Source organism: Spermophilus citellus (assembly GCF_964194105.1).
Source record: "Spermophilus citellus genome assembly, chromosome: 1".
Classification (NCBI taxonomy): Eukaryota; Metazoa; Chordata; class Mammalia; order Rodentia; family Sciuridae; genus Spermophilus; species Spermophilus citellus.
The window spans coordinates 158,188,549-158,212,493 of NC_138182.1; the positions used below are offsets into that span (position 1 = coordinate 158,188,549).

Sequence of the window (23,945 nt, forward strand, 5' to 3'; positions counted from 1 at the left end):
ACTTTCACGCACAGGTTACCATGGAAACCAGAGTGCTGTACACGCATGTGTATGAGCGCAGGTCGGGGGAGCAGCCCTCCCTTCTGAGAGACTGTCACCCCCGCCTGGTCACTTTTACCTCCTGAGTGCTCCTAGATGGAAGAAACTGTCATTGTCCCCTCCCTTGTTCATTCAGCACACCCTGAGCCAAAAGAGGCTGGACCCTGACCCCTCCCTGCCCTCTGGGGCGCCCTGTGTTATTGGGAGTGACAGACAGGAGACAGATGATTGAGGGATGGACAGGGGCCAGAGGAGGGGAACCTCGCTGCCCTGACCACCTCATCCTCGTGCAGGGTCAGCTGTATTTGTCCCATTCCACAAAAGAAGATGACAGGCTCTAGAAGCAGGTGGTTTGCAGCAGGGTCTGGAGTGGGTCTAAGGCGGCCTGAGAAGCCGCTGGTGGCCACGCAGATGTCTTTAAGTTTGGGGTTAGAAAGGATCCTGTTGCTGTCCCCACATGTCCCACCTTCGCGGAAATCCACAGCCCTGAGCTGCTGCCTGGACCCTCATGGCTCCTCATGTGCTCCCCAGTCTGTGGTCTCGGGCAGGGTCTGGATTCCAGCCCAGGTCATGAATTTCCCACCTCTACCTTCCATAGTCTCCCCAGCATCTCTCTCCCTCTCCCTTTCTTTCTCCCTCTCTCTCTTTCTCTCTCTCTCTCTCTCTCTCTCTCTCTCTCTCTCTCTCTCTCTCTCTCTCCTCTGTCTCTCCCCCCTCTCTCTGTCTCTCCCTCTCTCTCTCCCCCTCTCTCCCCCTTTCTCTCCCTCTCTCTCTCCCATCTCCCTCTCTCTCCCTCTCTTTCCCTCTCTTTCCCTCTCTCCCTCTCTTCCCTCTCTCCCTCTCTTTCCCTCTCTTTCCCTCTCTCCCTCTCTCCTTCCCTCTCTCTCCCTCTCTCCTCCCTCCCTCCCTCTCTCTCTCTTTCCCTCTCTTTCCCTCTCTCTCCCTCTCTCCCTCCCTCTCTCTCCCTCTCTCTCTCCCTCTTTCCTTCCCTCTCTTTCCCTCTCTCTCTCCCTCGCTTTCCTTCTCTCTCCCTCTCTCCTTCTCCCTCCCTCCCCCTCTCTCTTTCCCTCTCTCTCCCTCTCTCCCTCCATCTCTCTCTCCCTCTCTCTCTCTTTTTCTCTCTCTCCCTGTCTCTCTCTATCTCTCAGGAAGTGCCCCCATATATCACACATTTGAGCCCCCTAGTGAACCCCCCTCATCACAGAACTCTGATGCCTGCCCACAACCCCAGCTCCACAGGAGGCTGAGGCAGGAGAATCCCAAGTTCAAAGTCAGCCCGGGCAACTTAGCAAGACCCCCAGCTCAAAATAATTTTTTTTTAAAAAAGCTTAGGCTTCAATCCCAAGTGCCAAATACATAAATAAATAACAACTCATGCAACCATCTCAGGGCTGCAGGGTGCAGATGGCCAGCCGCTGCAAATCCCCATTCCCCTGAGTGTCTTCGAGCCCAGCTGAGCCCCCTGGGCTTCTACACCCCTTTACCTGCCTTCGCTGTGCCCCGGGGTTCACTGCGTCATCTACCATCTCTGGAACAGGGTCTCTGCCTCCCCAGGGCCCCGCACTGACAGTTAAAGAACCCTCTTCCCTTCCAGGTGAGTCCACTGGTTTAGTAGTGGTCTCCCAGCAGGCGAGCTTGTTATCCACCCCGACCCTTTATTCTGGACTCTGTCCCAACCCAGGGAATGAGGATCAACGTTCATACGACAAACACTCTCGGGTCCTTGCCGTGTGAGACTCTGGCCAGGCTCTGGGGGGGGAGGTGGGCGCTGACGGTTTGCCTGGGAGACACCCGTAGATGGTGGCAATGTGGCCAGCACAAGCTCGAGGTCAGGGAAGGCCTCCCAAGGAGGGGCTGTTGGGGCAGACTCTCAGTCTGAGTTGAAGCCCCCCAGGCAGGTAGAAGCTGGGCAAGTGGATCAATGGAGTAAAAGAATCCTGACTCCAACTGGCTTCAGCCAAAAAAGGGATTCTTTGGGCTCATGAGGTAGAAACCCACCTCCATCCACCATTGAGCTTTTAAAAAATTTTATTTGGAGACAGGGTCCGAGAGGAGTCAGCCTCGCTCTTCCCCTGGTTGAATCCCTTCTCCAGTCTCCTGCTTCAGACCCCTCATCGCCTCCTCTTGCTCTTGGCCTCTCCATGGCCACCAAGGCTGCAGGACTGGCCCTCCCCTAGTGGTGGCCTCACCATCTCCAGGGCCACCCTCAGCTCCAAGCCCAGCAGAAAGATTCCCTTTTCCTACAGCCCAACCAAGAAGCTGGAATCTCGTCTCTTCAAAAGGGGGACCTGTGTGTGTGTCTGGGAACCCCAGGCCTCGGGAGGACCTCCCAAGGGCAGACCCCCACGGAGAGGCCACTGTGAGCTCCCCAAGGCAGGGGGGGGCGCGGCACCAGGTGGAGGGGTAGGACACTGGGCGGGAGCCAGGACCCAGCAGGGTGGAGAGCGACAGGCTGCCATGCCCACAGCCCCTCCTCCACCCCCTCCAGAAGAGTCTCAGGAACTGGACAGCAGCCTGCCATCCTGCCTGCCTGCTCTGCCCCGTGTGGGGCAACAGGGCCCATGCCACCCAGGGGAGCAGGCGGAGGTGGGGGCCGGCAAGGGAAGAAGTGCCGGCCTCTCCCAGCCGCTGAAGCCCTGCACCCACACACCCCTACCCTGCTCCAGGGATGAAGGCCTCACTCGGTAAACACGAGTTCATTAATAGCCTGATTGATCACACCTCATATTTTCATGGTGCTTTTAAAAATAAAACATTTGAAAGCATGTTCACACCCACCCTGGGCCTCCAAGTTCCTCCCCGGTTGCAGGTGAGGAAATGGGTGGGGGGTCTCAAAGAGCAGCGTGGCCCGGGTGGCTGGGGGCATCCTGGAGTGAGGGCCTTCTCCCTGCTCAGAACTTTGCCTGTGGGAGGCTCTGCCCTGTCTCTGGGTCTCCCCACAGAATAAGAATGAAGGGGCCACCCTTGAGCAGATCTTCTGAATTCCTGGGGAGAAGAATCAGGGGTTGTTTAGTCACTCAACAAACACTCCACCACATGGGAATTCAGGGTCTAAGGAGGGACACAGCATGAAACCCCCCACACACTGTTGTGAATGTGGCATCCACCCTGGAGGGAGGTCCATCCAGGTGGAGCAGGTAGGGTGGGTCCACCACAGTCCAATCCACTAGCTGCCTGCAGCAGCTTCCCATCCGGGTACCCACTGCTGCCCCTCCCCCGCTGCCACTCCTCCCCCACTGCTCCTCACTCAGGGTCATCTCACTAGGCCCCTGCACATGGCCCCTAAAGCTTTCCTCCACCCATGCAATGAAGCCCCAACTCCTTGCTGGACCCTAAAGCCTGTCCCTCCAGCAACAGCCAGAAGAGGTATCCAGCTCTGTTCCTCTGTGACGTAGGACCCTCCTCCTGCCCCTTCCCCTCTGCCCCTCGGCCTCCTCGCTGGCCCCAGACAAGCCATCTGCTTCCTGTCTTGGGGATTTCACTGTCCTTTTTCCTAAACCTCTCTTTAGCCTGGCCTCAGAGGTCAGAGCATGGCCATGACGTCACTTCCCAGGCCCCCCGCACCCACATCCTTTCTGAAACATCACCCTCCTCACTTCTTACCAGAAATGCTCGGTTTGGGGGTTCATTTCCCCAGAAATCCCGAGAGCCGGCCCTGCGTCTGTCTTGCTCATGGCTGGACCCCGGACCCAGGACCATTCCTGACACTCGCAGGCCCTCACTAAGTATTTGTTGAATACGTTTCAGGTTATGGGTGGCATCGGGTGGCATCTGTCCCAGCTCAGCTCTGGCCGAGGCCCCTTCCCCGGGGTCTCTTCCGTGTTCTTGGCCCTGGGGCCTCACCTGCTTTCCTGTCCTGTTGAAGCCTCCACCCCTTAAGCCCCAGCCTCCCGACACTCATGCACACCCTTCCTGTCCTCGCTGTCCCTGGGAAAACCCAGGGGGTGGGGCCTGCCAGGGTCGTTGCTCCTGCCCTTGCTGGGGACAGCCCAGGCAGGGGTGCCAGCTCCAGCTGACTTGGGCAGCTGGCGCTCTCCTGAGAGAGGCAGGGGCCAGCTGGCCAGCCCCGGGGCTCACCGCAAATAGGGTTCTCACTTCGGGGCCTGAGCCGTCTGCACAGCCCCGTCTGCATTTCCTGGTGGCCAAGAGCTCATCAGGAATCTGCTGATAAATGAAAGACGTCTTCTAACGGATTCCAAGAGGGCAGCTGGGCAAGTCCTGGGCCAGCGGGAAGCCTTGGCTGCAGGCAGTGGAAGGGCCTCTGGGAAACCAGGGGTGAGTGGGACTTAGGACATAGCAGGGCCGGGGAGCCAGTGGGCCCTGTGCCTGCCCACTGTCCTGCAGCGATGGCACAGTGATGGCACCCGACTCCCAGTGCCCAGCGCCTGCACTTAGCAGCTTTCAACTGGCTGGCAGGAGCCAGGGCTGGGTAGTCTGATGGTGGGGACAGAAGCCTCAGCACCCACTTGCTCCTCCTGTGGTAAGAGCCACAGTACCGGTGAGGACAGGCACCAGGTGTAGAGGGTGTGATGGGATGTATGGGTGTCTGGGTGTTTCAGAGAGAAAAGTGTGGGAGGGGGAGCTAGTACCTAGGGATCAGTGGGTGCCTCTGCAGAGGAGAGGAAGAGGAGGGGGTGGGTCCAGAACGCAAATCCCAGGGGCATCAGACAAAGGTATGGATTCCATCCTGGCACCCCTGGAAGCCAGGCAGACACGAAACAGGTCCAGTGTTCAGCAATAGGGAGTGGTGGGGACTGTGGCAAACAAGAGCACTCTTATGCTGTGTTGCAAATGTCACAGATCATTTGGCACTTAGTGTATACTGCTGAGTGTTGTCCTTGATAAACAAGCGCAAGTTCCTATAAAAGAGAACTCTAGTATCCTGGGACACAGGAGGGGAGACATCTGAAGTTCATGCTGTGCCTTAGTTCAACTGACCCTGGGGGTACAGGGGAGGTCAGGCAGGTGCTGACCACAAGGTAGAGGTCACATGGTAAACTGGGGACCAGGTGGAGGGGAAGCTAGCCCGACTACCCAGGCAGTGTCCCATGGTCCCTAGAGTACATCCTGTAGCATCTGGGTTTACCACCTACCCATGGCCTTCTGTGTCCTTGCTAGAGGGCATAGCTGCAGGCTGAAGGGTGCCCCCTGGGGCCACCCAATAAATACCCCCTCCAGAGATGGGGGGAGGCTGAGCCCACGTGGCGTGACAGAGGCCCTGGAGAAGTGAGCTATGTCCCTTATTGGTCACAGTACATTTATTTTTCATTAGCAGTTAAATGCAGACATGAGGGATTGTGCAGGGTTCAGCGGGTGGCTGATGGGAGCGGTGCTTGGTGCGCTGATCGATAGGGAGCTGCGGGAGCGCACCTGCTGCCCGCGCGCCTGGCCAGAGGGGCACCCTGCCCACACAGCTCCAGGGCAGCAGACAGGCTCAGGGCATCTCGCTGGGACTCCGCTTATTAAAGGGTGAGGCAGGAACAGGTGGAGAGCCTGCCCTAGGGCTCCATGGTGACTGTCCTCCCACTCCTCAGGCCTCCGCAGGGCCTTGCTCTGGAGCCCAGCTTGGCCCTGTCTCCGTGTGGCCCTGGAGTCTGCAGAGACACTATGGCTTGTCCAGGTACATGTCTGCAGAAACCACTGGGCCTCCTGGTACTGGCCCATACCCACCCTCCAGAGCCACCTGTCAGCTTCCCAGAGTCACCATTCTCTAGACCTCAGGAGGCCTGGATGCCGCCCCGCACCCCTAAGCCCGCCGCCTGGGTCAGGGCTGGGCATGCAGCTGGGTGGTAGAGCGTGTGCCAGGAATGTGCGAGGCCTTGGCTTCCATTCCCAGCACCAGCAAACGGGTCATGAGGTGGCCACCACGGCGCAGTCTGAGTCCAGGGACAGGTCTGGGGCTCCATTGCAAGGGATTGCTCCTGGGCCTCACATCCTCCATCTGTAAGATGTCTAGATGGTCTCCTCTCTCTGCCTGCATCCCCCACCTTCCTGAGCCTACAACAGGAGGGTGGCTCAGGGCGGCTGGGGCTGGGAAGGGCGGCCTCCATTTCGCTCACTGCAGGTGTACTTGGCGTTCATTATGGAGCTGCAGGAACATGCAAGGGGTAGGCAGCCGCTGAAGGGAGGTCACCAGAGGGAGAAATAACCCAGGGAGAGACCAGAGTCTGCACAGGTCGGCAGGGGGAGGAGCGGGGATGGGCGGAGCATCAGGGCGCCCATTGAGGGGTGGAGGACCAGCCTGCTGCTGGCAGCTCTGCCCGGCTACATCAGAAATGCCCTCTGTGCCTCGTACCCCACAGGGGCACAGCTGTGGCCCTCCTAGGACAGGGCATCTGCCAGCTCTGGGCCTCAGTTTCCTCAATGGCCTCACGCCCGAAGCTGGCGGTGGGCACTCCTGAGCTGGGTTGTAAGAGCAAGGCCCCAGGAGCTCGGCTACGGGCACCTCCCATAGTACCTCGGGGGCCCTCTTCATTTCATCCTCACAACGCGAAGAACCAGGCACCATCTCTCCCCATTTTACAGGCGAGGAAATAGACTCAGGGTGGCTGAGGTGGGCATCCCACCAGGCTCTCAGCCTCTCGGCAGCCTCAGGATGTCTGCAGGACACACATGTACACCCTGGCAAAGCCACAGGCTTGAGGCCGAGGGCCACATCCCCACCTTGGAAAGAGAGTGTCCTGTGCAAGTGGGACAAAGGGGCAGGCGGCCTAGGCCTGGGTGCTCCCAGGAGTGGGTACAAGGAGCCAGGCTTCCCCCCCTGGAAACCCTTGGTAGATTTTAGACCACCTGGGGGAGATGCCTTCAGACTCCCCCACAGGCTGAGGTGATCCCCATTCCCAGACTGAAAGCCAGTTTCCAGAGTCACCACCAACTCCCCAAGGTCACCAATGCCATGGATCTTACAAACCCACATTTTCTGTGTGGTTTTCCTCTCTTTATGCTGAGGCCCCTATTAATTGTGAATGTGGGGGAGGGGGATCACTGCAGCCCTAGGGGGAGGCCAGGCTAGCTGGGTGGGCAGAAGCTGGGGGTGCCCCCAACCCCTCTCCCCACCTTTTCAAGGGTCCTGCTGGTCTGCAGATGTGTCAGACTGCTCTGGGGCTTTTACCTCCATCGATGCCTCAGAGCCAATTACCTGTGTAATTAGCAACAAATGACTTGTGGGATGGTTGTGGGTTTTGGTTAAAATTAGAAGGATACCCATATTTAGGTCTCCTTGAAGGGATGGGAAATAGCCCAGGTCCCTGGGACTCCCAGACAGACTACCCTGGCTCCCACCCTGCCGTGCCCACCCAGCAGCCCTGCCTTGCCAACCCCGTCCCCGCATCCACTCTCCCTCCCCGCTGCCCTCTGTCCTAGACCACTGCCCTCCAGGACTCCCTCCATGGCCCCTGGAGACCCATCCTGGCCACCAGCCCTCCCTCCATTCACTTTGTGTTTTCTGAGCACCTGCTACGTGCAGGGACACACCAGGAAGAAGACCCCAGAAGCAGCCAAAAGAGACTCCCACCTGCCCTGCCAGGGTCCCCTCCGCTTCCTTCCATCTGCCCCTAGACCTGCTTCGCCAGACCCCTGAATGTCCACTAGGGTAACAATTCCTGCTGCCATGTACGGAAGCCTCCTAAGTTCTGGGGCCTGCACCCCAACCTCAGCGCATCTCACCATGGTCTTCAGAGCTTGCGGCTGCTTCTTCCCTGCATTTTGAATGCCGAGGCTCAGAGAGAGCATTCAGTGGCCTGGGTTTGCCCAGCCGAGATCAGCTGAGCCTGGCCTCCCTCAGCCCTGTTCTGCACTGGGTCTTTGCCGTGTCGGCAGCCCAGGGAGGGCCCTGCTTACCTTCCCCACTTGCCTCCACTGCAGGTGCCCAGCAGAGTGCCACGGTGGCCAACCCAGTGCCCGGCGCCAACCCAGACCTGCTTCCCCACTTCCTGGTGGAGCCCGAGGATGTGTACATCGTCAAGAACAAGCCAGTGTTGCTGGTGTGCAAGGCCCTGCCCGCCACACAGATCTTCTTCAAATGCAACGGGGAGTGGGTGCGCCAGGTGGACCACGTGATTGAGCGCAGCACTGACGGGAGCAGCGGTAAGGCTGGGCTGGGGCGGCCGGGAGCCTTGGCCCGTCCAGAGGGGCCTGCCAGCCCCGTCAGCAGCAAGTCCAGGATGGAACTAGCTCTGTGGCCACCACCTCCTGTGTCACTAGGCGAGGCAGGATTCCCACACCTGGGACCCATGTGTATACACAGATGCCTGCCCTGGGAGATGCCAGTCCTCACCAGCTTGGCAGCAGAGACAGGGAAGTCCCCACGGACATGCACAAAATGCCCCAGGGTCTCAGATCAAGAGATGGCACAAGGGGCTATGCCTGAGCCAGGACTGGGCTAGGCAGGGCCAGGGGCAGCCTGGCAAGAAGGTGCCAGCAAAGAAAGGGGACTTGGGGGAGGTGGGTCCCAGATGGCTAAAGAGCTGTCAGACCCCACATTCGTTTCCATGTGCATCCATTCATTCATTCATTCGTTGCTCTGTTCATTCCCATGTTCCCTAAGCAACCACACCCTGCTAGAGCACTACCCCCAAAGAGAGGCAGATAGAAGGGAGAGGAAAGCAAGGGTTGAGGTTTCCCGGGACACACAGGGAGGCTCCTCAGCAGACATAAACTGGGGAAGGAGTAATAATTGGTCAGGGAGAGGAAAAGGGGAAGGGCACCCCTGGCAGGGGTCACGGCACAAGCAAAGGCCTGGAGATAGACAGCGCAGGCCAGGTGGGCTCGGAAGTGAGGGCGCAGGGCTGCAGGGAGACTGAAGGGGTGTGACCATCCTGAGGGATTTCAAGTTGTAGAGCTAAGTGGCCAGAGCCATGGGTGACACTCAGGGGCACATGTGGGGGCTGACAAGACCCAGAGACACAGAGAAGAGGGAGCCAATGGGACTCTTCTGAAAGGTGCAGAGGGGGCTCCAGGGCGATAGGCAGACTCAAGAAGTGCCCCTTCCTTCCGTGGGACACCACAATGCCCCATCACCAGTCCTGGCCTCAGGCAGCAGTGGACCACGGGGCAGTGTGCAGAGAACCCTTGTTTTGGGTTCCGTCATGCCCCAAGAGCAGGACCAGCAGGCAGACCCAGAGGAGGTTCCAACAATGCCCTGGTCTCCTCAGCCCTTTGGAGAGCACTGCATACATGAAGAGCCCTCAGGTTGACTTGTCTTCCCACCTGAGACACACAGCGCACATACTGTGGGGGACAGACCCACAGGTGGCCAAGATGAGGCCAGAGACATGCTGCCACTGGGGACAGGCAGGCAGCACCCAGGACTCACACTGATGTGGAAGGCACGCAGGCACCTTGTGTCTGGGGGGCAGGGGAAGGTTATGTGGCCCAGGAAAGATTCCCAAAGAGTGGGTAACATTTGAACTCAGGTCTTAAAACCACTTGGAAAGAGCACTTTGCAGGCCAAGGGGACAGGAGGTGCAGAGGCCTCCAGGGTGGCCGGGGTTTGGGCTAGGAAAGTGAGCCTGTGGGACAGACAGAGGCTCAGAGAGGCCTGTGGGAAGGCACTGTGGAAGGATCACAGGGCAGATGGGGACTGCAGGGTAGCCATGCTGTGGCCTGGAGAACTGTTTGGGAGCCCTTGCAATCATTTGAATGGAGTTGAAGAGCTCTGCATCTAGGCAGTGCATGATCTAGTCCCCAGCAGCGGCCTGGTGTTTTATAGATGAAATTAAGACCTTAGGGCTAGGGACATAGCTCAGTTGGTAGAGTGCCTGCCTCGCATGCACAAGGCCCTGGGTTCAATACCCAGCACCAGCAAAAAAAAAAAAAAAAAAAAAAAAAAAAAGAAAAGAAAAAGACCTCAGCTGTGACCTTCTCAGGGTACCCAAAGGGTTCCAACCAGGATTTTCTGGCCTACAGAAGTCACACTGCATCCTCCTCCGCCAGGCTGCACAGGAGCTGGTCTCCTTCCCACCAAGGGTCAGCTCCCCTCCACCAAGCGGAGCCTCAGAGGACAAGGCTGTCCCTGTACTCTGCCTGCCACCTCCCTGGGTCAGTGATTCCCAGCCAGGCCCTTGTGCCTTGCACTGTCCTGGCAGCTTCTCTCCTGCAGACCTCAGACATCCAACATGGACCTGCTCTGCCTCCCACCCTCAGGAAGGAGGGTATCAGTGACCAATATAGCCCAAGAAAATTCTGGGCACCAGCAGCACTAGGGCCTCCTCCTGTCCCAGCAGAGGTGCCCAGAGGTCTTCCTGCCTCTGAGGACAGCTGTAGGGCCCCCGTGGTCCTGGTGAAAGGGTCAGTTGCAAAACCTCAGGCAACTTCTCTCCCCTCTCTGGACTTAATCTGTAAAATGGGGATGAGGAAAGCCCCTTGCTGGAAAGAAGCCCTGAAGTCTCATAAACCCAGTGGGAGCCTCATGATTCCAACCAGGATTTTCTGGCCTACAGAAAATGGGCCTCACCCCACCCCAGGGCCCAGTTCCACTTTGTGACCTGAGTTCTCTGACTGCTATGGCAGGTCCCCCAGAGAAAGGACAGGGGAGGAGGAAGCTACAGCCAAAGAACTGCTTTACTGCCTCTTTGAAGACCTTTCCCAGAGCCTCCTGGAAGGCTCCAGTCTGCCCCCATCATTAAAAACACCCCTGCCACCACACGGTCTCAAGTGCATAGTTTGGTTGGGACTCAGGCCCTGGCCTGAAGGAACCGTCTTGGACCCACGCCAGCGCCACACGGACAGCCTGCAACCTGTACTCCCAACAGGCTCCAGGGCCTTGCTCCATTCAAGTCCAGCCGAGAACAAAGCACATGGAGACACATCCCATTCTAACCTCCAAGGCCCTCTCCTGCTCTGAACATCCAACCTCAGGCCTCCCAGGGCCAGCTCATCTGAATGTTCATTGATCTCATTGATTTCTCAACCCAAAGCCACTGAGTGCTTTGAGGCAAGGAGAAAAGCTTTCCTTACGGATCCACAAACATATCATGGCAGTGACACTGTGCAATGCACAGACCAAAGACCCTGAACCAGAACTGGTCTATGGTCAGACAGGAAGGGCGGGGATCAGGGCTCTGCCTCAGATCTGCAGCCCCTCCTACTCATGTATGGGGTTGGGGTGGTTGGAGGATGCCCTCAGGAGACAGTGCCCATCTTTTGCTTTCATTCCCCATCAAGAAGCCTGGAGGAACGGACCAAAGCCAGAAAATGCTAGAACCCAAACCTGCTACCCCTATAAGAGCCTGAAATTTGAGAAATCAAGCATTGGAGTGAGATCTGGGAGTATGGTTTATTGTGCGTTAAACAAACTGGTTACTCGAAGCAGATTGAGAAGGTGAGAATCTATGCCCAGCTTGACCTCAGGGCCCCAGCCAACCCTCTGCCTCCCACAAAACTCAGCACGCCCCCACCAGAGCCCCCGTGTGTGCCCTCAGCACTCACATCCCTCCCTCCCGCTTCTTCCCTGTCCCTCCCCAAGGTTGGCACCAGCTCACATTTACCAGACAGAGGCAGACAGCCATACCCAGAAACTGCTCCCAAGAACCAGGCCGCACGACAACCTGCAGGAGAGGAGGGCACCGTCCCTCCCATCAAGGACCAGGCGGGGCAGGGCTGGGCTCCCTACCTCTCAGAGCTTGTGGGGCTCTGGGGCATCCCTTGCAGAGGTGCCCTCTGGGGCTGGGACACCGTGGATAAACTTGGCCCTCATTCATGGCAACAGAAAGGAGAAGAGGAGGTGATGGGACAGAAGTGGGAGAGAACAAAAGGAGAAAGGGAACGCTTAAATTTAGTGCAGCTGTCCTCAAGCTGGGTCGCCTGGGTGTGTGAGGCTGCTGAGGGGGCATGGGGCTCCCCCTGCACCACGGGGGTCAGAAAGGGCCATCAACAGAGCCGTCCACCCGGGTCAAGTGCCTGGTTCAGAAGGTTCTGGAGGTCTCCACAGCTAACTCCAGAGGCAGAAAGGAAGAAGACAGGGAAAGGGACCACCCACAGTCCCCTCTCAGACGCCCTAGATCTCTGTGTGCTTTGCAGGTAGCTGGTGCCTAGGGGCCCCCTCCTACACGTGGACCCTGTGAGGGACCCGTGGGCAGCAGAGTAGGAGAAAGTGCCCAGAACAGAGGAAGGAGCCCTGCAATAGTAATCCCAGTCACAAGTGACCCCCCGACACACCTCCTGGCAAGAGCAACAGGGACAAGTGAGGAAAATCTGGGGACCCAGTGAGAGAGCGGAAGAGAGTCCACAAGGAGGGGCCTGGGAAGGGGTCAGAGAAAGACATGTCGGAGAAATTAAGAAGGAAAACAGCCTCCACGCCACTCGGCTCAGCTGGGCGCACTGCTCCTCCTGCCATGCCGCCCTAATTGAATTTCTCTGTTAACAATGGAAACACAGCAGCAGCCTGGCCTCTCTCCCTCTTTCTGATAAGCCAATGACCCGAGGGAAATTGGGGTCAGGAGGAGGAGAAATTGGAAACAAACAGTCTTTTCTCACTCTGGGGACATTGGTTTTGGCTGAAGACCAGGGTAAGGGAGGAGGACTGGCGTCCCCTCTTCCATGTGGACAGGGCCCTCCCAGCACTGCCCACCATCGGGGTCCAGGTGTGGCAGAAGGCAGAGCTGAGTGCACCCCGGAGAGGGGTCCCCCTTTCCCCGGCGCAGTCAAGCCAGGCAGAGCAGGTCTCTGACCCCTAATCATTGGCCAGCTTCCACTGATGGCCCCTCACCCTCCTCCAACATTTTTCCCTAAGGGATGGACACCCCAGCCAATCCCAGGGTGATAGCAGAGTCCTGAACTTTGGGTTCACACAGCCCTGGGTGCTTGTTCACTACTCTGCACCTCACTTCCTTATCCATAGCGTGGTAACGACTCCATGGAAGGGAGTGAATTGAGGAGAAAACGAGCCCCCCCCCACACACACACATACACGGGAGACCGTCACTAAGTCCCAAGGGCCTGTGACCATACAGCTGCAATTACATTGGTAACAGCTCTTACCACAGCATCACCTTCTGAATCTACCTGCTGCCCTCCAGGGAGGGGGCAGCGCCTTCCTCTCCCTCTTCCACCCCCCAAGGCCCCTAAGCTCAACCTGTCTCCCCACCCTTTCTGCCTGGGATTGTTGGAAGCCAGAACTTGTTGCCCAAGCTCCACCCGAAGCCCCTTCAGGGACATTTCTGTTAGTGACTCCAGAGAAACAAAGTAAAATGAACGAAAGTTCTAGAAACTCCACTCCTGACCTTCAGAAGATATAACTCAACACTCCTTTGGGCCACCTGGTTCCCTCTGGGTTGAGGGTTACCCCCAGAGCCCACTCTTCTGCCATGGATGAGATGAGGAGGCTGAGTATGGCCCTGTGTCCCTAGGGCTGCCTGCCATGGAGGTCCGCATCAACGTGTCCCGGCAGCAGGTAGAGAAGGTGTTCGGGCTGGAGGAATACTGGTGCCAGTGTGTGGCGTGGAGCTCCTCGGGCACCACCAAGAGTCAGAAGGCCTACATCCGCATCGCCTGTGAGTCCTGGGCCCAGCCCGTGGCGGGTGTCATCAGGAGGCGGGGGGGTGACGGGTTTCCTGAAGGAGGGGAGTCTGAAAACCCCACAGTCCTGACTTGATGGATGGAGGAAGTGCCTGGGGACAGCCCTCTCCATGTCCCCCCAGACTCTTGGCATTTCCTTCTGCCATGTGTCCTGGCCTCTGAAGGACCAAAGAGCAGAGCTGGCCAGGCACGTAGGCAGGAGGACTGTCTTGTTCTTTCAGATTTGCGCAAGAACTTTGAGCAGGAACCATTGGCCAAGGAAGTGTCCCTGGAGCAGGGCATTGTGCTGCACTGCCGCCCACCAGAGGGCATCCCCCCGGCTGAGGTGAGAGGGGGCCCCAAGGCCTACTCCACAGGTGGCGGGCTCCCAGCTCCCTGGTTCCCCTGCCTTGCTCCCCACCCAGATTGCCCTCTTGCAGGGCCGATCTCTCTCTGGGCACTGCCAGCAGGGCTAGCCATGCAGTGGGTCGCTTCCCCCAGGTGGAGTGGCTCCGGAACGAGGACCTGGTGGACCCATCCCTGGATCCCAACGTGTACATCACGCGGGAGCACAGCCTGGTCGTGCGGCAGGCCCGTCTGGCTGACACGGCCAACTACACCTGTGTGGCCAAGAACATTGTGGCCCGACGCCGCAGCGCCTCGGCTGCTGTCATTGTCTACGGTGGGTCCCAGGCTCCCCAGTCACATGGGGAATTACTGAGGTGACTCTGGGGGACAGACATGTGGCTGGCAGGGTGGAGAGAGGTCATGGAGCTAGGACCAGGTGGACCAGACGTGGCCTGACTGGAAAGGACAAGGTTCCCGTGGTTGTTGGGGAAGACAGGTGTCTGGGCAGAAAGCTGGGACAGGTCGGTGGTCATCTGGTGCAGGGGACAGTATGCAAAAGGAGATAAGGGACAGGAGGGGATCTAGGGAAGACACCGGATCACCTCCTGTGCTCCTAAGTCCCTAGATGGAAAGTAAAACCAAATGGCCCCGGGCAGCCCAGGAGCAGGCAGAGGGAGCAGGAGCTGCAGTGAGAGGCTGGGGCCTGGGCTGACGGAGCGCGGGAGCACCTGGTGGGAGAAGAGTGTTTCCTGCAGCAGTGCTGCCAGGCCCTAGAGCAGCGGGCACAGCTTGGCCTCCCCTCCAGGCCTCCTCTTCCTGCACAGCCACAGCCCACCCACTTCCAGCTCATGGTTCCTCTGCCCTCACGCCCTGTCCCCTGGGCCAGTATGTCTGAGGAAGCCCCCGCTCCCTGACCCCAGTCCTTCTCTGTCCGGCCAGTGAACGGTGGGTGGTCGACGTGGACCGAATGGTCCGTCTGCAGCACCAGCTGTGGGCGCGGCTGGCAGAAACGGAGCCGGAGCTGCACCAACCCGGCGCCTCTCAACGGAGGCGCCTTCTGTGAGGGGCAGAATGTCCAGAAAACAGCCTGCGCCACCCTGTGCCCAGGTACCAGCGGCCACTGCCTCCCGCATCGCTCCTCACCACGCCATCTCCGTGCCCTGGCTCCATCGTGCCCACCAGCCTGTTCCCCCATGGCTCCATCCCACCCGCCTGCCACACAGGGCCAGGCTCAGGCTGAGGCAGGGATCGGGGTCCAGTGTGCAGTTGGAGTCAGGGCTCAGCGTCCAGGCTTGGGGTTCAGCATAGGGTCTCAGTCACAGGGTTGAAGGGACAGTCTGAGGACAGGGTTGAGGGCTCAGCCTGGGGCTATGGAATCCACCTGTGCCTGGGACCAGAAGGGCCATCACGTGACTGAGCCCTACTGCCCCAGGACCAGGACGGCCTCCCAAGGGTGGGGAGAGCCAGGTGGCCCCTGGCGTCATCCGCGCCTCCCTGTCATTAGCATGTGTCATCCAGGCCTGCTGGCACTAGAGGGTGTGCAGTTCGGTGGGCCTGGCTCTGGCATCGCACCTAGGTCCAGGCCAGCCTGCCCTGCCTGGCCCACCTACCCAGTGGGGCCACCCCGTCAGACCACCCAGGGCTGGCTTCCCGGGCTGACTGCGCTGCCTCCTCTCTGCCCGTGTTGTCTCATCTAGTGGACGGCAGCTGGAGCCCGTGGAGCAAGTGGTCAGCCTGCGGGCTCGACTGCACTCACTGGCGGAGCCGGGAGTGCTCCGATCCAGCGCCCCGCAATGGAGGTGAGGAGTGCCAGGGCGCTGACCTGGATACCCGCAACTGTACCAGCGACCTCTGTGTGCACAGTGAGTTCTCTCTGTCCCTGGACACGGCTCTGGTTGCCAGGAATGGCCCTGCCCATCCCTGGGGAGGTGTGGCTAAGGCAGTCATTCCTCTGCCGCAGGCTGCGTTCCTCTCCAAAGCTCAGGGCCTTGGGGATACTCCTCATCCCTAACACACCCCACACATGTCCACGCATGCTCCCACCTCCCATGCCCCCGGAGACAGGCATGTATTTGACTCATTTAGCCCTGTCTGCTCACCCAAACGCCTTCCTGTCCCACAGCCTCACATCCACCCCATCCCCCAAGCACACACACAAGTCCTGAGGGAATGCCAAGCTTGTGAGGGCTGTTAATTACAAGGCCATAACTAACAATTAAAGATCTCTGTTGGATTTTTTTCTCTAGAACACACCCTCCCCCATTCTTTCAATTAAAAACCTAATTATCTGTGTCAATTCTTTTCTGATGGACATTTCTTCCATTATGGCAAAACCCTTCTAAAATCAATATAGTTTCCTCCAGGTAGTCGATGCTCCCTACCCCTGCCCAGCTCCAGAACTGGGGGAGGCAGACAAGGAAGAGGGCCCAGGGACTGAATAGGAATCACATAGTAAGCAGATCCATTGAGTATTAATCTGTTTTCCATTGCTGTAACAAACTACCTGAAGATGGGCTCTTGGTGAAGAAAAGAGGTTTGTGTAGCTCCCAGTTTTGAAGGCTGAAAGTCTAAATAACACAACACTAGCTCTGACAAGGTCCCTTTTAGCTACATCGTTCATGGTGTATGGCTTAGTAGAAGTGCATGTGAGAGGGAGAGAGTACATGGCAAGGCAAGAATCCAGAGAGAGAGATTATAGAGGAACTTAATGCTCTCATAAGCACTTACCAGGGTCCCACAAGAACTTCCTCCACTCTCACACCACCACACCGGGAGCCACATTTCTAACATATGAACGGTTGGCGGACATACTCAAACCCTGATTTGGGAATCCCAGGAGCTCCCCTCCAGCCTAGTTGGTGAGCAGCTCCCCCAGAAGAGCAGGTAGCAAGCTCAGCCTAGCAGCCAAGCCCCAGGCCACCTGCCCTTTCCTCCTCCATTTTCCCTAGCAGCCCCCTTGGCCTGAGCCTCAGGCCTGTGAGGGGTGAGTTGCAAGCCAGGTCGTGGTGGGTGCAGGGCTGGCACACACACGTGCTGGCACCAGGCTCCTTGCCACAAGTGTGCTAACGCCCAGGAGTGGAGGAGTGAGGACCACTGACCTCTCCTTCCCAGCCCCTGTCCCCTGCATCTCCCAAGGCCACACTCTCTCCTACAGCTGCTTCCGGCCCTGAGGATGTGGCCCTCTATGTGGGCCTCATCGCCGTCGCCGTGTGCCTTGTCCTGCTGCTGCTTGTCCTCATCCTCGTGTATTGCCGCAAGAAGGAGGGGCTGGACTCGGATGTGGCCGACTCGTCCATCCTCACCTCAGGTTTCCAGCCCGTCAGCATCAAGCCCAGCAAAGCAGGTGAGGAGACCCCGTCCCCAGCGCTCCTTCCAGAGCCCCTGTGCCAGTTGCCACTGAGGAAAGCCCCCCAACCTGCGCTGCACCCTGAGTCTGTCTTTGTCCCCACAGACAATCCCCACCTGCTCACCATCCAGCCAGACCTCAGCACCACCACCACCACCTACCAGGGGAGTCTGTGTCCCCGGCAGGACGGGCCCAGCCCCAAGTTCCAGCTCACCAATGGGCACCTGCTCAGCCCCCTGGGTGGTGGCCGCCACACGCTGCACCACAGCTCACCCACCTCCGAGGCCGAGGACTTCGTCTCCCGCCTCTCCACCCAGAACTACTTTCGCTCCCTGCCCCGCGGCACCAGCAACATGGCCTACGGGACCTTCAACTTCCTCGGGGGCCGGCTGATGATTCCCAACACAGGTAGGAAGGACCCAGAGTGCCCCAGGGAGCCTCCAGTTCCCTCCTGGGGGGCAGGACATCCCAGACATCCTCCTGGGCCGCTCAGCTCCCGGAGGCCCCTGGAGCAGGCCTGCAAGGACAGGGGCAGATCGGGAGAGGACCCAGTCGTGGCTGTCAGTGGTGCCAGGCCAGAGCTTGTCCCTTCTGTTGCCTGTGGACACAGTGTTGTCCCTTCCTCTGCATAGCCAGCCAGCCAGCCTGTACACACCTGCCCTTGGACCCAGGGGTGGGCCAGGCATCCGCCCCAGGTGGAGAGACGCGATGGCGGACCCAAATGAGAAGAGGAGAAGAGCGCAGGCCGAGCACAGGGCCCCCGAGAGCCCGGCTGCACCTGGCTTCTACCTGTCAGGTCACAGAAACCCCAACAGGGTCGCAGACTCCTTGTTAGAGAATCCATGGACCCTCCTGTGGCCATCTTGGGGAGACGGCCACAGCCTCCAGTGAGGCTGGCAACTCCATCCTCCATCTAGTCCCTCAGCTTAAATGACCCTAGGTGCCCCGGATTTCCTCACCCCTCTCTGGCTGCTCCTGTTGCCTAAATGTAGGTGTGCCTCAGCCCTCCTTCCTGGAGCCTTTCTCCGCTGAGCAATCTCACCCACTCCATGGCTTTAATCACCGTGTCTCTGCCGATCACTCCCACTCCTCCATCCCCAGCCAGAACCATACACCCAGCTGCTTCCTGGGCAGCTCCATCTGGATGTCTCACAGCACCTCAGATTCCTTGTGCCTAAAACAGAACCGTCTCCCACCCTCCCCCAGAGACATCCTCTTCCTTGGCTTTCCCCAGCTCATGGACAGCACAATCTGGCTGCTCAAGCCAGGAACTGGCTGGGGGTCACCTTGACCTCCTGCTCTTCCTCATTCACCCCCTTGGACCTATGCCAGCCTCAGTCATACACCAAGTCCTGTGCATTCTCCCTCCTCAACAGCTCTTGCCTCCTGTTTCTCGGCTTTCCCAGATGCTTCTCCTGGCTCAGGCCACCACACCCCTTATCTCATTGCAGCTCCCATTTATCATGTCCCTCCCCCATTCAAACAAACCCCTTCTAGGGCTCCTCCCTGCTCCCTGCAAAGCGCATGTGACAAGGAAGAGATAACCCATCCCCCTCTGGCTAGAGCTGTGGCCTCTTCCCTCCCACATGCACATCAGCACATTGCATAGCAGCTATGGACCATCAGCACCTCAGAAACACCGTGTGACCTTTGCTCATACGGGTCCCTCTGACCCTTCCACTGACTCATCTGCTACTCTCCCTTGAGTCTTGGCCTGGCGGCTCTTATGAATCCCCCCCTGGACAGAGGATGATGACGAACCCCTCAGGGGTGTTAGGGTGAGGAGGTGAGATGGCACCTGTTGGCTCCAACAAAGAGGCAAGCAAACAGGGGTCCTCCGTGGCCCTCAGCCCTTCACCCCTGGCAGAGTATGTAGGTGCCACTGCTCCCTACACCCTTTCCTGCAGTTTGCTTGTCCTTTTCCTGGCTGGGCTGAGGGCTTTCGTGAGAGGGCCTCTGTTGCTTTCCCTCACCTTCCTGAGCGCCTGGCTTTAGTGTTCAGCATTAGCATTTGTTGAGTGTGTGTGCAAGTGTTTGTGCCTCCGTCACAGGGAGCATTCATACCCGGATGTCTGGGATTGTCACCAACTCCAGCAACATTAGGTACTAGGGGACAGTGCAGGCTAGTGAAGAGAGGCAATGACTGTATATGGGATCAATGGCTTCCTTCTTCTGGCTTCAGCTTTCTCTGAAATACAGTCATGCGTCACTTAATAACAGGGCATATTCTGAGAAATGTGTCTTTAAGTGATTTCCCCAGTGTGAACATCATAGTGTGCGCTTATGAAAATCTAGGCAGCAATGATGTCACTAAGCAATATCAGCTTATGGGAACAACATTGTAAATGCTGTCTTTCATTGACAGAAATGTCATTATGCATCAAGTGACTGTCCAGCCACCTCAGAGCTGCCCACTCTTGAGAATATCCATTTGCTTTTGGATTTTGTGGAATAAAGTTCTAGAATGTTTCCCTTTCCCCCTGTCCTGAGCATGGCGTCCCCTCTTGATGTAGGACTCCTTATCCTGGGGCAGGGCCATTCCTCCAGCCCCCTAGAGTGACTCCCTGGCCCTGTCCTGGTGGTATCCTGCCCCGCTCCATCCTTAACCACCCCTCTGATGGTGCTCCTGCAAGGTGCTGGGTGAGGCACCTGACAAGGCTCAGGAGGCTGTTGAAGGACCAGTCCCCAGAGGGGGCCAGGGCTGATGGAGAGGGGAGGAGGGTAGTGGTTCCAGAACCACCAAGTATCCAGCCCAGGCTGGGCTGGAGAAACTGCTGGAAGGAGAGCAGAGGTGAAAGGCCTTAAGTGCCAGGAATCTGAACTTTATCGCAGAGGCAGGGATATGCCCTGGTCCCAGCCAGTCCCTTTGGATGACAGGGGAGATAAGGTCAACATCCCTGGCACCTTCTGTTCCAGAGTTTTCTATGCCCAGGCTAAATAGGCATGCTTTTCCCACCCGGGTTCCCTCAGCTGTTCTTGGAATCTCCCTGACTCATCTTCATGCTAGTGTGGGTGGTGGGACAGCGTGGCAGTTCTTGCAGCACCTCTGTCCCCAGGCCAGTCCTCAACAGGAGACTCATGGAGGCACTCCTGGTAGAGTGTGCATGTCTTGCAGCTGGTCAACCTGGCCTCTTCCTGTCTGTCACAGGAATCAGCCTCCTCATCCCTCCGGACGCCATCCCCCGAGGAAAGATCTACGAGATCTACCTCACTCTGCACAAGCCAGAGGACGTGAGGTGTGGGCTGAGTCCTGCTGCGGGCGGGGAGGGTCCTGCTTGCTGCCTTCTGTCTCTGGGACGCCCCTGCCCACTCATCCCTGTGCCTGGCCTGAGGGAGGGCAGAAGAGCCACACCCTAACCCACCAGGCTCTGTAATCCTCAGCCCTGGGTGCTGCTGCCCTGCCCGAGGCCCGGCGCTCTGGCCCCTGGTCCCCAAACAGGCCACTGACTCCTTTCCCTCCCCACCCATATTTCCCCACTTGAGGTTGCCCCTAGCTGGCTGTCAGACCCTGCTGAGTCCCATCGTTAGCTGTGGGCCCCCCGGAGTCCTGCTCACCAGGCCTGTCATCCTCTCCATGGACCACTGTGGGGAGCCCAGCCCCGACAGCTGGAGCCTGCGCCTCAAGAAGCAGTCGTGTGAGGGCAGCTGGGAGGTGAGCAGAGATCAGCCCCAGCCTGCCCACCCCTGGCGCTGGCCTCATAGCCTCCTGCTGGCTTAGGCGAGGCCCTCAGCAGCCAGTTGGCCCTGAGCCACCTCCAGAGCCCTCCCTAGTCTCTGGCTACTTCTCAGAGCTGAGACTGGCCTAAGGGCTCCCAGATTGGGTAGAACTGACCATTGGGCCCACCCACAGGACGTGCTGCACCTGGGCGAGGAGGCACCCTCCCACCTCTACTACTGCCAGCTGGAGGCCAGCGCCTGCTACGTCTTCACCGAGCAGCTGGGCCGTTTCGCCTTGGTGGGAGAGGCCCTTAGTGTGGCTGCTGCCAAGCGCCTCAAGCTGCTTCTGTTTGCCCCCGTGGCCTGCACCTCCCTCGAGTACAACATCCGAGTCTACTGCCTGCACGACACCCACGATGCACTCAAGGTAGGGCCCTCCCCCGGCTGCGGCCCTGTGGGCTGACTGCCCAGGGCTCTCAGCATGGAGTCCCTTGCTTCAGGGGCAGTGGAGAGGGGCTCTCCCAGCCCCCAGGCCCTGCTGACGGCCTGGACACTGCAGGAGGTGGTGCAGTTGGAGAAGCAACTGGGTGGACAGCTGATCCAGGAGCCTCGCATCCTGCACTTCAAGGACAGTTACCACAACCTGCGCCTGTCCATCCACGACGTCCCCAGCTCCCTGTGGAAGAGCAAGCTCCTTGTCAGCTACCAGGTGAGGCGGAGCCCACTGCCAGCACTCGGGGGCTGCCACTGGGCACACCTGACGCCTGCTGTCTGCCTTCCCCCAGGAGATCCCCTTTTATCACATCTGGAACGGCTCGCAGCACCACCTGCACTGCACCTTCACTTTGGAGCGCGTTAGCCCCAGCACCAGTGACCTGGCCTGCAAGGTGTGGGTGTGGCAGGTCGAGGGTGATGGACAGAGCTTCAACATCAACTTCAACATCACCAAGGTGGGCAGAAGGGACAATGTGCTCCCACCACCATACCTCAGAAACACCTCCCGCGCCTGCCCTGTCACCAGCCCCCTCACTACCCCCAGGCCCACCTCCTTCTAAAAACCACTTGGCGCCTTCCAAGTGTCCTGGGGTGAGAGGTTCACAGGCAAATGAAACTTGAAGAGTGGTGTCAAGCAGGGTGTGGGAGCAGGGCTGGGGGTGCTGCAGGGGTTCCCCCTGGGAGGGCTTGGTACCGGCCTTGAAGATTAAGCAGGAGTTGACAAGCAGCAGGGTGGGGAAGAACATTTCCAGCAGCAGGAGCTGAGAAGGAAGGACTGAAGGCAGCAGGAGCAGTAAGTGCTGGGTGGTGGCAGGGCTGGCCCAGGACTCAAGGTAGGGGAAGGGGGCCAGAGAGTGCCTCTGCTCACTGGCTGAGACTTTGGGCAGGTTGTGCACCTTTGATCCCGGGGTCCCTCTGAAGTCCAGAGAATAGGGCTTGGCACCGAGTGAGGGGTGCTCGGGAAGCCCCAGTGCCCATGCTACCTCCATGTTCTGGGATGTCTGGGAGCTGCCCCAGCGGAGGTGGCAGTGAGAAGCATTCTAACACCATCTCCTCCTCCTTCCCATCCCCAGGACACGAGGTTTGCTGAGCTTCTGGCTCTGGAGAGTGAAGGGGGGGTCCCAGCCCTGGTGGGCCCCAGTGCCTTCAAGATTCCCTTCCTCATTCGGCAGAAGATCATTACCAGCCTGGACCCGCCCTGCAGTCGGGGTGCCGACTGGCGGACTCTAGCCCAGAAACTCCACCTGGACAGGTGGGTGGGACCCGGGCAGGGAGGGGTTGTGGAGGCCCCCAGCAGTCCAGGTGGGGCAGGCGGGACAGGCGGGCGGCCTGTAGGCCCTTGCAACTTCCACCAGTGACTGGGGCAGTTACGGCATTTGGCTGAGGGGTGGTCCTGTCCTTGGTAGGCTGCGGTGTGAGGTGGCAGCCCGGGGTGAGGTCAGGCCACTGATGGGCTCTCCTCCTCTCTGCAGCCATCTCAGCTTCTTTGCCTCCAAGCCCAGCCCCACAGCCATGATCCTCAACCTGTGGGAGGCACGGCACTTCCCCAACGGCAACCTCAGCCAGCTGGCAGCGGCAGTGGCCGGACTGGGCCAGCCAGACGCTGGCCTCTTCACGGTGTCAGAGGCCGAGTGCTGAGACCAGCCAGGCCCATAACGCCTACACTCTCACCAGCTTTGGCACCTGCCAGGGACAGAAGCCGGACAGGGGCCCTACCCCCGCACCAGGGAGAGCTGCTTGGACAGGCCCCCTCCCGGCTGAAGTTGTCCCTTAATGCTGGCCCTTCAGACCCTGTTCCAACTCCCATCCCTCCCTGGCCTGCCTGGCCAGCCTGGCCCAGCCACCTGCTCACACTATGCCTGGCCCCAGGGCCCAGGGTGGACAGTGCCTGGAGCTTAGGTTGGGCCCAGCCCATCTGTGTATGTGTGTGTGTGCGTGTGATGCTACCTCTCCTCCTGCCCCTCCCAGGGGCCCGCATACACATGGGCACACGTGTACACGCTGGGCTCGGAATGAGGCCCCTGGGGCTCCTGCCTGAGCTGGGCCTTATGCAAACATTTCTGTGCCTGCCGGGTAGGGGCACGCCTGAGGGGCCTGGCTCCATGCCTGCCGGACTGAGGACCCCAGCCAGACGGGCTGGCCCCTGGATTCAGGCACACAATCACCACACGGGCATGTGCCCATGCATGCCTTGTGTGCCCATCTCACATGCACCCCTTCCCGGGTCACACAGACCCCACCACCACCACACGCATCTCATGCTGTACACCCAGAGGTCGCTCACGTCTCACGCCTGGTGTCGGTACACATCTGCCTCACATGCTGCCCTTCTCCCACCCACCCAGGGACACCTGACGGCTCCTCCCCGACCCTTCCCCTGATCCCAGCCTCGAGGTGCCCTGCCCGGCGGGGCGTGTGAATATGCAATGGGAGTCCCGGGCTGTACAACGGCGAGTGTGTGTGCTGTGGCGTGCCCGTTCCTAGGGCTGGCCGGTGCCCCCATGTGGGGCCTGTTGTGTGAAGCTTGTGTCCTGACTCTGTCTTAAGTGCATTCATGCACTTACAC

At 59.0% G+C, this 23,945-nt stretch overlaps 1 protein-coding gene across 2 annotated transcripts in view; it reads left to right on the plus strand.

Moving 5' to 3' along the window:
• The window catches only part of UNC5A (unc-5 netrin receptor A), a 62,161-nt gene extending 38,217 nt beyond the window's left edge, over positions 1 to 23,944 (plus strand). Inside the window, exons 2-16 of one of the 2 annotated variants that reach the window (XM_081287767.1) lie at positions 7,903 to 8,124; positions 13,386 to 13,529; positions 13,776 to 13,879; positions 14,035 to 14,215; positions 14,821 to 14,988; positions 15,579 to 15,743; positions 17,036 to 17,224; positions 17,333 to 17,635; positions 20,376 to 20,463; positions 20,711 to 20,879; positions 21,078 to 21,311; positions 21,444 to 21,593; positions 21,670 to 21,834; positions 22,453 to 22,631; positions 22,852 to 23,944. In XM_081287767.1, coding sequence (XP_081143893.1) covers positions 7,903 to 8,124; positions 13,386 to 13,529; positions 13,776 to 13,879; positions 14,035 to 14,215; positions 14,821 to 14,988; positions 15,579 to 15,743; positions 17,036 to 17,224; positions 17,333 to 17,635; positions 20,376 to 20,463; positions 20,711 to 20,879; positions 21,078 to 21,311; positions 21,444 to 21,593; positions 21,670 to 21,834; positions 22,453 to 22,631; positions 22,852 to 23,017 — 2,627 coding nt within the window. In that variant the 3' untranslated portion in view covers positions 23,018 to 23,944. The remainder of the gene's footprint in view (positions 1 to 7,902; positions 8,125 to 13,385; positions 13,530 to 13,775; positions 13,880 to 14,034; positions 14,216 to 14,820; positions 14,989 to 15,578; positions 15,744 to 17,035; positions 17,225 to 17,332; positions 17,636 to 20,375; positions 20,464 to 20,710; positions 20,880 to 21,077; positions 21,312 to 21,443; positions 21,594 to 21,669; positions 21,835 to 22,452; positions 22,632 to 22,851) is intronic. The other variant, XM_081287768.1, reaches the window with a different exon arrangement.
• Position 23,945: the final 1 nt, after the last annotated feature.